At 35.8% G+C, this 12,217-nt stretch overlaps 1 protein-coding gene and 1 long non-coding RNA gene across 9 annotated transcripts; both read right to left on the bottom strand.

Annotated features, from left to right (window-relative positions):
* Positions 1–688: 688 nt before the first annotated feature.
* Positions 689–4,060, bottom strand: LOC113345350. 8 transcript variants are annotated; one of them, XR_003358092.1, is made up of 7 exons: positions 3,500–4,060; positions 3,161–3,292; positions 2,218–2,833; positions 1,487–1,839; positions 1,243–1,322; positions 1,125–1,170; positions 689–1,003 (listed from the first exon to the last, which is right to left on the bottom strand). It is a non-coding gene; the product is annotated as an uncharacterized LOC113345350 (long non-coding RNA). The 8 variants fall into 8 exon arrangements; XR_003358091.1 differs by having other exon boundaries at positions 1,243–1,839; XR_003358095.1 differs by lacking the exon at positions 1,125–1,170.
* A 6,567-nt stretch (positions 4,061–10,627) lies between these two features.
* On the bottom strand, positions 10,628–11,448 carry LOC113345529. The gene has a single exon (XM_026589291.1). The coding sequence runs from the start codon at positions 11,362–11,364 to the stop codon at positions 10,753–10,755; it is 612 nt and encodes a 203-aa protein (XP_026445076.1). The 5' UTR covers positions 11,365–11,448; the 3' UTR covers positions 10,628–10,752.
* Positions 11,449–12,217: the final 769 nt, after the last annotated feature.

The following is a 12,217-nucleotide window of genomic DNA, read 5'->3' as shown; positions in this document are numbered from 1 at the left end:
GAAAACAAGAGAAATCAGATTAAAAATTGCAGAAAAAGATAAGATTTGATTAGATTTTCACTGATTCAACCCAATATCACACGACTCTTTGTTACTTCTTCTTCTGTGGGTCAGGTAATGATTTGATTTTTTGATTTCCTCAAGTTGCATAGACTAGAAAAAACAAGATTTTTTTAACTAGATCTCTGAAGAACTGATTAATCTACTTGCTAATGGGGTGATTAGATTATTATCTATTGACATCTCACTACACCAAATTTAGTGATTAGCAACGGCAGCTGCAAAGTGAGGTCGCAACAATTATTCTCAGTTACGAAAGTCGATGTTGCAGCTTTTCGCAACGACTTATCTGCCGTTGCGAATTTTCGCTCGCACTAGTTTCCAGGTGTTGCAACGACGAAAGGTCGCAACTGTTTCAAACTTTTGCGAGACTGGAAATTCACAACAGCTGCATGCAGTTGCAAATATTTTTGCAACATAATCAAAATAGTGGTTTTGAAACCAGATTTTGACCTGGTCAAAACCACCAGTTCTCTGGTAACAAAATCAAGTTTGCCCCGCTCATTTAGAAATCAAAATCAAGTTCCACGCATTGCGAAAAAAAAGCAAGCATACAATCATTTCTTAAATTACAGTTAGAAGTGAGAACGTACACATTAGAAGTGGCACATTAAAGTTAGAATGTACACATTAAAATTGACATTTCAATGATTAATCAAACAAGGGAACATACCCAACACTTGTAGTTTTTTGAACAAGCTTTTCATTTTCACGTTCTGCAAAGGAAACTTCTAACTATACTTCAAACCTGCACTATATTTGCTCCAAGAAAAATAAATTCAGCTGCATCCAAGCTGGTCTCAACTCCTCCAACTCTAGCAAGAATAAATTCAGCTGCATCCCAGCCGGTCTCAACTTGTACCTAGTATGTATGCCTTGAACTTTCAAGTTCTAATAGAACCTCCTCCCCTGGCCTGTAAATAAGATAGCTCATGCGCCAAATCTGTGCCGAATACAATTCAGTTAGAAAATAACACTTTTCTCAGTAGAAAAAACTCAAGTTCTATTCAACACTTGGGAGTATGTAACTTAAAGATTCGGGATTCGGAACACAACAGGTTTACCTGCAATGTCCCACCACCAAATTTGCTTTCACAATCATCAGAGACACTAACAATTATCCATGTGTCAGATGTATTCACTGGAAAGCAAAATTTTCATAAAAGCTTGGTCTTTATATACCTGTGACCAGCGCGCTAGAAGAATAAGCTCGGAGGAGAATTAGGCATTCTAGTTCCAACACGTTCTTTCTTTTTACCAATCTGCAACAGGAGAAAGTGGGGTTATTTCGCAAAGTTTTTTTTTTTTTTTTTTTTTTTTTTTTTTTTTTTTTTTTTTTTTTTTTTTTTTTTTTTTTTTTTTTTATGGTACACTACATTGTAAAATTGACCATGCTAATTTCATAAAAGCAGTCAGAAGTTCTTACAATGCTTCTTCCCTTAAGTATGAACGATCAACGAAGTAAACCCAAGCTTGAGCTCAATTGAGGTCATGGCTTGTAAAATACTCGTTGCAGTAATATAACAAAAGATACCCCAATCTTAAGATTAAATAACATTCCACTTATCATGGTTGATCTAAGAAATGCCGAATTTGAATTCAGTGATGTTTGCCTTGGATTGGCTTATTCACGAACGACATATCCACGTATCATAAAGAAAAAATTCAACAAACTTGTACGCAACCTCTACCAATAGCACCACCACCAATATATTTGTTGGCAAAGTCCACTTCAAGAGATTCACAATTCTGCTCCTCTATTAGGACATGTGTCAAAACCTAGATAGACAACAACAATAGGAGATCATATATTTAGCATAGAAGCGCGAAAAATTGGGAATTGGTAAAGATAATCAACCAACCAACCCTGCAGCATTCCATATGGAATGCAAACACTGTATTAAACTCGCACCAACTCTCAAACATAGTATTTTAATAAGCATAATATCAACCGACGGATGTAACCAATTTAAAACCTTTCACATGGCATATTTTGTCCAAAACTAAGCTTGCTACATACCACTGTCTGTTCAAGAAAAGACCACAAACTAAGGAGCATTACAATTCCACTTCCTTTTCAGTGAAAATTAAGGAGACAACCGTATATTCTTTTTGGTCATGAAACAAAATAAATAGCATTCAGAAGGATCAATTCACCTAGTATAAATTGAAAACCTTTCCACGCCAACAATTTCAATAGCTTCATTGTCATCCATATAAGGAAAGAAAAGCAACAATTAACTCTGGATTAATCATGAAACGTATCTCTTCCTACAGAGTGTACACCAGTATAAAAGTAAGAATCAAAGTCTCCACCGGTTAGAAAATTTTCCAGAAAAAGCTGAATCACCATAAAACAATTGATGAAGTCAGTAACAAACATGAAGAAATATTAACGTAAGCAACTAATAAAAACGAATATTGCTTTTTCTTTACAGTCTAACCTATCGCAAAGAATGAGACAATAATTATCACCCACACTGCAGAACTCTTGAATACTACAATACACTTAAAATAAAATCTGTCAAAGAAAATGAAATCCGCAAAACCGTATGGAGAAGTTATAACCATACAAAACGTCATAAAATATATCTAAGTATAATTGTCAATCACCTTGAAGGAAAAACTGCACATATTCAACAGTGTCGTCATGCCCTTGGTAGACACCACGTGGTTCAACCCAAGGGCACCTGGCGATTTTGCGGATCCTTGGTCTACTGCTGCAGTAGATATATGGTCCTGAATACTCTACAAAACCGTTTCTTGTCTTTTCCTGGTATAAAATAAATCTTAGATCATAAGGAACTATCTCAAAATTGATATCAAATCCCAAGAAAGTAAATCAGGTTCAGCAGTGCAGGAAATTCCAGGATATAATTGACAATGAACTATGAGATTCAAGTAAACAGGTACCTATCATTTTTATTTTACCTATCTACAATTCTAGTACATCATGATGTTTCAGAAATATCCTACCACATCTGTAATTGAGATACTAACCACAAGGTGACAGCAAAAACACAATAGTTAAAAGAGACTTCCGAGAGCACTTATAATTGTCACAGAAACTTACTCATGATTAATAAGTGGAAGAACTTACCAAAGTTCAGCCCACCTTATATAGCTCTGAAACTGAAATGTAATACCCTAGATCCAAGGAAACCTCTTTCCAAATCTGCAAAAAAAAATTGGATCATTGTGGAAAAAGAATTGCCAAACCAGAAGGCACCCCCTGAGCAAAAAGTAAGGAAACAGAATCAGTCAACACACCAACAAAAAAACCAAACACCATAATTTAGATAGGTGGTTAATGCAAAATTAAGACATCTCTATCATCAAATTGACATTATTGCACTAAAATCAAACAAATCATATCTTGCAGTGTAATCTAATTGAAAAGGAAAAAACAATAAATCTAAACTAGGGTTTAGGTTATAACCTTTTTTTATAAATCTTCCATTTGAAGAAAAACCCCCAAATTACTTGAATCTAAGGAAAGAGTAAATGAGTCTCCAAGTGTGTTTACAAAGAAACCTCTGCAAAAAAAGAAAGGATTTGAGGGAAAATCTCGCGCCAACAACGCTTATAAAAATAGAAACTTTGCAATCAGATTTACTCTGATTTCCTTCATTAGGTCAAAAAACTGTAATTTGTAAACGAATTATAATCATATTAACCCAGATACTAATAAGGTGAACATGATTCTGAGCTAATATTAAGATCAGGTTAAAGATTATGAGTGGAAGAATCAAAAGCATAAAAAAAAATAATCTGAATCTAGGGTTTACTTCATAGATTAGATGTGAAATAAAAGAAGATAAGAAATAGTTCATGTGTTGGTAGTGACGATACATTTCTTCCTCGACGACGAAAATAAGTGTTTGTTCTGATGTTGATGATAAAGATTGTGATGGTGGTAGTAAAAGGGAAACTTTACAGGGAGAATGAGAGAGGGGAGTTACAGGGAGAACGAGAGAGAGGAGAAAAGAAAATGAGATGGAGAAGATGTTGTTCGATGACAAAAGAGATAGAGAACCGAGTCAGCTATCTCTAGTATCCGAATAGGCTGAATAATGAGTTGGTTTGAAAGTGTGGACAACCACACTCGTTTTTCGCACACTGGACTGTTGCGAATTTTTTGTAACTAAGATTAGCAACTGAAAATTCGCAATTCGTAAGCTGTTGTTACTCTGAGTTGCTAATCCCCGTATTTGGTGTAGTGTCTGTAAGAAATCAATCCATTCCTCATACACTTGGTGAAATTCTTCTCACTCTTTCTAATTATGCTCTGATAATCCTTCTGAAACGCGCTGGTAGTGGAAATTACAACATTTTTTTAATGAATTACTAGACTTATTCCCATGTTGATGTTTTTTGATGCTATCTATACTCTTGATGATGAAGATGAATTCCTTAGCAACGCAGTGCCTCTCATACATGTTAAGAAATCTGTTGAACCTTCTTCTCTCACTATCTAGCCAATTTCTAATTCAACACCCTGTAACTTTTGATGTGTGCCTTCGTATCACCATGTTTGCAGTCTGGCATGGTGATGTATCTCAACTTACCAATCAACTTCAACAGTCCCTGAATATGATTAATGGGAGACAATTCAACCTTAATGAAATCATTCCATCAATATAGCAAAACACCCATCTTTTATGGACTAATTGCCTGACATGAACCCTTGTTGAACCAGTAAAAAGAAATTGCTGAGATGTTAAAAATGCTCTGTTATTTCAATGGGAGATTCATGGAGGACTTTCATTAAGAAAATCTAGTGAGTGGATTAATATCATAAGATTTCAACATGACCATGAGATGCAGAGGGTTTTAAACTTGGCTACAAGAAGAGTATTTGGAGACTTATTCTGCATCAAAAATGGGAAGCTACTGATGATATACAAGATTGGTACCCAACAGTGGAGATGTTCTTTATAACCATAAGTAATTTATCACCATCTCAGGTCACAAGTGATAATATTAGGAGATACTTAGCTGCATGAGAGATATTTTATCATTCTCTTATCCAGTATGAAAAAATAATGAAAGTTTTTCAATCACTGTCAGGGCAAGTATTAGGTTTAGGAAAATATTAAGGTTTATTGTACATGCAAAAAATGAACTAGGCTTTGTCAATCCTGTGTATTTTGAGTTTCATAATTTCCCATGCAACTTTTGTGAATATTGTGACTTAATTGGTCACAAGATGAGAGACTGCATACAAGCCGATCTTTCTCAACACCATGTTGAAGTTAATCAAGCCATACAGATGCAGCTTTTCTTGCAATGCAACAAGAATTGGTTCTGCAACAAGAACAAATACAACCAATGATGGTCCAAGATAACATGGAATTATCTGAAGACTCTCTATCCAACTCATATGTGGAGCAAGCTACAACTGAGGTAACTTTTCATGATTACATTTCTCAGTTACATGATGATAATGAAAACCAAAGTGGATTAATGCCTTCACAAGTTAAGAGTGCTTCTCGAGTGGATTTACAACCATCTGGACAAAATAATGCTTTTGCTTATGTGGAAAGTTATGCAGAAAAGGGACAGGCCTGAGAATCCTTTCAAATTTTCATCTGAAATTTGGAATGAAGCCTCTTATTTACAGCAACACAACAATACTGACAACACTGCTTATCTCAGAAACTGGACTCTAATGCAGAGTTATTTCCATTGGGACAATCCTCTCCCTGTCCCAAAAAGGCCAAGACTTGATGGCCTGGAACTGACTTTGGCTCCTCCAAATCCAAGTCAAGTAGAAATTAGGGTTATGGAGGATTCTGAATCTGAGGGATCTTTTAAGAACTACCCTCATCAATGATTTCAAGTGGAATCTTCAAGTGGTAACACCAAGCCAAAGTACAATGAAGATTAGTATATAAAAAAAATGATCTCAATGCAACAACAGAACTGAACAACCATCAGGGCCCAAAAAGTTAACTCTTGCTTTTCTACTGTTTTACTCAGCTTGCTCTTTTTTTTCTTCAATCTTTGTACTTGTTTTCCCTTTATTTATGTACTTTAGTTCTTTTGCTGTTTTAGTTAGCTGCTACTTGCTCTGTTCTGTTAACCTATATCTTGTAGTTACTTTGCTGGAAAAAAAACATGAACCACTATTTCATTACACTCATACCCAAAATTTCCACTCCTCAAACCCCGACGGATTTCCGTCCAATTAGCCTCAGCAATACAATTTTTAAACTCATATCAAAAATTCTAGCAAACAGACTAAAAACCCATTCTAAATAGGTTAATATCTCCAAATCAATCAGCTTTTCTCCCAAGAAGACAAAAACGGACAACGTCATCATATCCCATGAGATGATTCACTCGATGAAAATGTCTAAGAAGAAAAAAGGATTTCTAGCTCTCAAGATCGATCTTTCAAAAGCTTTTGATAGAGTAGAGTGGTCCTTTATTCAAAAAGCCTTATCCTCATTTAGATTTAGTGATTGCTGGATCAACCTTATCTCCCAATGTATTTCCACAACCTCATACTTTATCATGCTAAATGGTTCCCCAGGCCCAACTTTCTCCACCTCTAGAGGCCTTAGACAGGGAGATCCCTTATCTCCTTATCTATTTTTAATATGCGTGGAAGTTCTTTCAAGACTCTTGGAGAAAGCCAAAATAGAAAAAAGAATTTCGTGAATTAAAATAAACAAACAAGGGAATCGACTCTAGTCTTAACTAGTATCACAAGGTTAAAGGAGAATCGACTCTAGTCTTAACTAGTATCACAAGGGAGGTGTGGGGATTTGGTTTTCCATTTTCTAGAGTTCTCCCTTATATAGTTTTCAAGTCAGGGTTTGCAATTAATGTTACCCTGGTAAAAAAACATTCAATATTCGTCGTTATATGAAATCCTGATTAAACTCAAGCTAATATCTTTCAACCGTTGGATTGAACTTATCTTGTTACACACAAATGAAATGTTCCTTCATTTAGACATGAGTAACCGTACCTAAACGTGTACACCTTCTTGGTTCAACAATAGTTATTCGAAGTTAGCCATATGAACACTTTCATATCAACCTTATTCATCTTAACCATCACTAGTTCAAATGACTCAAATGAAACTAGTTATAGAGTTGTTCAATTTTTTATATTCTCATAGAAGTATACAAGACACAATTGAAGAAAAATCGGTTTGATTCACTCGAATCAATTCATGAACATTATATCCACGATTTGCAAAATATTACATTCATTATTATATAAATGTATTGGTTCATGACATAACCGATTCTAGAACTTAACCTACTCAAGTATGCAAACGGGTACACATACTTAAGCAGTCGGACTTGGACTGTGTCCGACAGTATGCGAACGTGTACGCATACTATCACACATCCAAAACAACAGTTGAATTAGTACGCATACGTGTACGCATACAACAGCTCTCGGACTTCAACTGAGTTTGCCAGTACGCATACGGGTACGCATACCAAAACTCTCAGACTTTACCAGACCTCGCCAGTACGCATACGGATATACATACTATACCGGTCTTGGACCAACATATATGCAAGTACGCATACTATGTCTATAATCCAATTATGGTTAAGTGTTCTAAATTCTATTTCAATAATTGTCTATAACCCGTGGTTACTTATTGATTGTTCATAGGACAACGCACGACACAGAAGACACAAAACAATCGATAATGCAGAAGAAAAAGAAAGAAATAATACATCATACTTGTCTTTGGTGAAATGCACAAATGCATCAATCCCTTGAGCAGCCTCCACAACAGATGGCCTATCTGATATTAGGGCTACCAACGCGTACCCGATTACCTGAAATCGAACCGGATCCGGATGTGCCGGGTCTAGGTCCCAAGATTGGAATCGTTAGCAAAATCACTACCCGGCGGGTAAGACCCATTAGGAACCGATAAGTTTCGGGTCCTAACGGGTATTACCCGATGGGTATCCGTCGGGTATTGGGTACTTGAATATTTATGTTTTACTTGTTAATTTTACATTGAATAGAAAAATTTCGCATAATTTCGTTCAATTTTTTTCATTTATCCTTCATATTCTTATGCTTAATCCTAATTAGAATATTTACATAGATATAATAATAGTTTTATATGAAAAATTATTAGATTTAAGCTAATATAGTTAATATCAAAGTAAATTATCAAAAAATTTAGTTGATTTTTAAGGACCCGATAAATACCCGGACCCGACTGATAATTAGTGTTTTTATCGGGTCCAGTTCCGGATACATCAATTTAGAAACCGGACCCGGAACCGATTAAAATTACCAGTTCCGGATGGCACACTACCCAGTCCCGATGGACCCGCTGGCACCCCTAGCTGATATATCAACCCACCATGCCTTGACATGAGGCCTGGAGGTAACCAAATCAGCCCATGGAGTCTTCATGAGATACTAGATGTATGGAATGTGGTGAAGATCCGCAAGGGTGAAAGAATCACAAGCCAGGTATTTTGAGTTGCCAAGTCTAGTCTCATACACACCAAATACTTGATCTAACTTCTTGACGCTCTCGTCAATAATCGATCGATTTGGAGTTTCGCCTCTTAGAGGCGCAACGAAATTTTGGTAGATGATCCGTACAGCCGGAGCGTTAAATTGTTGCGATTCCACTTCCATCCATACTCCAACCATTGCTGCTTCTTCGATATTGTCATGTCTCAACAAAATCCGTGCCATTACCCTCATACTTATGGGCTACGTACCTAGTAATAGCTCTGGATTCTGATCAAACAAATGCCACCAACTTTTAATTAACATAGCCGAACTGTTTTTAAAATGTCTGAATTTTCTTACCAGATTTCTATATTTTGTTTTGAAATACTAAATATCTAGTCGAAGTTTATAGGTTGATTACATCTAGTAACTAGATGCACAGAACATACGAAGGCCAGCACCCAGAAGAGATTCATCAGAAAGCAGAAAACAGAGATGTAAGCTAAACAAATCCAAACTTCTATGAGTAGCTTCAGACAACCTAGAACAGTATTAGCTTATTCTGCCTCTTCACCGATTGACAGATCAAAATAATAAAGTTATCAATTTTTCTATTTGCAGAAACCTTGTGTTGTTTCAGCAAACATGCATGGTCATTTCTTTCATATCTCCTACAATGTCATCAACGCATGGTATGCATCACAACACTAGGCAGTTCCAGTAGTGGTCATCAATATTTTTCAGTGTTGACTGCCGGCCATAGATCATCATAGTATAAGCCGTTTCCGAAAATCGGCTGCGCCCATGGTTAAGTTCACATACATGTATGAGACCTCTAAATCCATCTTCTTATATCTGTGTTTAAATAGAGTCCAAAAAAACACATCCCTTTTGTCCTCTCCCTTCTTGTCTGCTGATGTAAGACTATTTTCTCCCTTCTTGTCTGCTGATGTAAGAACTTTTGCTCTAAGAAGCCAACCAAATAACATGTATCTAGAACAACAAGTTATATTATAACTAGAATAGACTTCCGAAGTATCAAAAAAGGCGTCTCTATTTTGCTGTGTCAAAACAGATTTTTCTCCATTAACTGTTTTGACTTATAGCTCATCTCGGGAGCCATTTCATATGAAACCAAATCTAAGTAAGCAAAACATACCTTCATCGACATTATCACCCAATCGAGCAATTACAGAACACCAATATCTTGGATATTCTAATAATCCATGGAACAAAATGTATATGTTGATTGCACTTAGTTAACTAGATGCACAGAATGTATGAAGTCAGCATCCACAAGAGATTCATCAGAAAGAGCAAGTTTCTTAAAGCAGAAAACAACAGATGTAAGCTAAACAAATCCAAACTTGTATGAGTAGCTTTAGACAACCTAAAACAGTACTAGCTTATTCTACTATTCACTGATTCATAGAGTGAATAATAAAGATATCAGTTCTTCTATTTGCAGTAAGTCTTGTGTTGTTTCAGCAATACATGGCAGAGATGTTACTCATACAATGCATGATTCTTGCCATACCACTAAGCAGTCTCTAGAGTGGTGTCCTTGTTGCAGATAGGAGCAGGCGAGTTGAGATACATATGGGTCCTGAAGGCTGAATGAAACGAACAGCCCTCAAGCTTAAAAGTATTCTATCCCTTAGCTGATTCAGACTAAAGTGGGCATAAGTTAACATTAGCTTGTGCAACCAACAAAAGTAAACCAAAATATGCTAGATGGAGTTAATAGTTTGAATTAACTACACCAAGAGCCGGTGTCAATACAGTACTTAAGATTGTGGCATAATCATAATCATATGCTCTTCTATCAGATTAAGCATGACATTCTACCACTATATCACCAATTATAATTTCAAGCAATCAAAAAGATGTATTCCGTAGAAATCAAGTTGCAACCCCATCTCCTAAATCATACTGTGTATTCCTAACAATGTGTAAACCCTACAATGAGTCGCTACATATTCTACTTTTCAATTCACATTCCTTGCACCGATCTTCCACCGGGTTCGTCTAGTCAAACAGATATGTAAACTCACAACACCCAAATTTATCACTTAACTGAATCAAAAATCCTAAGAACATATAAATCAGATAAAAGAAACCCAAAGGGGGACATGATATATATACCCAAGTTATATTTCATTGCAAGATACTAAAAACATGTCTTTCAGTTATTTTATCAAACATATAAAAGATACTTACAAACTGAAAAAAACCCTAAGAAGAATCAACAACAGAAGGATTTCTCAAACTCATCCTTACTTGTTTAATCTCTGCTTTCTGATCACCATCAATAGAAACAGAATCACCACAGTTCAGTCCACATCCACATTGAGGTTGTATTTCAAAATTATCCAAAGCGAAATTAGCAGAAGCAATCCCAACTGAGAACTCAAGTTCATCACCTTTTCTAAGGACTTCAATGATATTAACCCAAAACAACAATATCTTCACACTTACACCTTCAAGATTTGTAAGTTTATCCTTTGATATAACACCCCGTATAGTCGATTGGTATCTCAATTGATAAGAACCTTCAAGTGAAAAACTACATGTTTTCTTCATCGATGCAGAGAACTTACCAGTTTGTTTATCCAATGTGTACCCAGTTACTCCTTTTGGGAGTAATCCAATTGGGAAATCAAAATCTTCAAGAATCTCATAAGCTGAAGGTTTATCATCACGAATACCAGTCACTTCTTCACCAGGTCCATAATCTTCGTATTCACCAATACCAAATTCTTCTCCATTAGACGGTGTAATTAAATAGAGGGTTAGAAATAGAATCGCGATTAGAGATCTGGGGCTTCTTCTAAAATCGAAATCCATGTTTTTTTGGATGATTTGAAGAACAGAGGAAGATCGGAAGAAATAAAACAATGGTCAAATAGAACAGAGTTTAGGGTTGTTGATATCGACTTTTTCCTATATATCAGAGAGGATTTATTAGAGGATACACCAAGGGTGGGTGATGACACGTGGGGTGGTATTTATTGAAGGACCTGCAAATCCGTTACTAAGATGGAGCAGGATTTTGATCGACGGCCAAGAACAAAGGTTGGTAGGGTTATGGCATGAAATGGATCCACGTTATTTTTGACATTTTGGTGTAGGACACTGAGTGGTGGCTGGATGCTGTCCACCGGTCAAATGGACTTGCACCAGGTCAAATGAGTTTGAAGCGACTTTGAACTTTGAACCAACGATCATGATTGAAAAATTCAAGCGAACAAATCCACATGTACTAGTTAAAATCACGAATTAGAGGATATTCCAACAATAATTTCATATTTTATTTTTCACTTTGGGAAATTGGAAATTTTTGTGATTCGACATATATTAATCCAAACGACTATAATTTTAATAATAATAACTGTAGATAGTGATTATCTCAAAATCGAATATTTTACCATAAATGAGAAATGTGTGCTTCCTAGAGTGTTTATTGGCACCCTTTAATAATACGACGATCTTTTTTGTGTGTGTAAGTCCAAGTAAGATATTAGACCGTATCACTAAGCTATACATATTTTTATGAATTGAATAATACAATAATCATTCATCTTTCACTGGAGTTTTTACGTTTGAATCACCAATGGTCTTCAAATATTGTATAGATGTAAGTTTATATATGAGCTCCCATGCTTTTTGTTAACTTCTTACATCAACAATATTAACTATA

Source organism: Papaver somniferum, unplaced genomic scaffold, assembly GCF_003573695.1.
Source record: "Papaver somniferum cultivar HN1 unplaced genomic scaffold, ASM357369v1 unplaced-scaffold_81, whole genome shotgun sequence".
Classification (NCBI taxonomy): Eukaryota; Viridiplantae; Streptophyta; class Magnoliopsida; order Ranunculales; family Papaveraceae; genus Papaver; species Papaver somniferum.
This window is presented reverse-complemented; position numbering and strand designations above follow the sequence as displayed.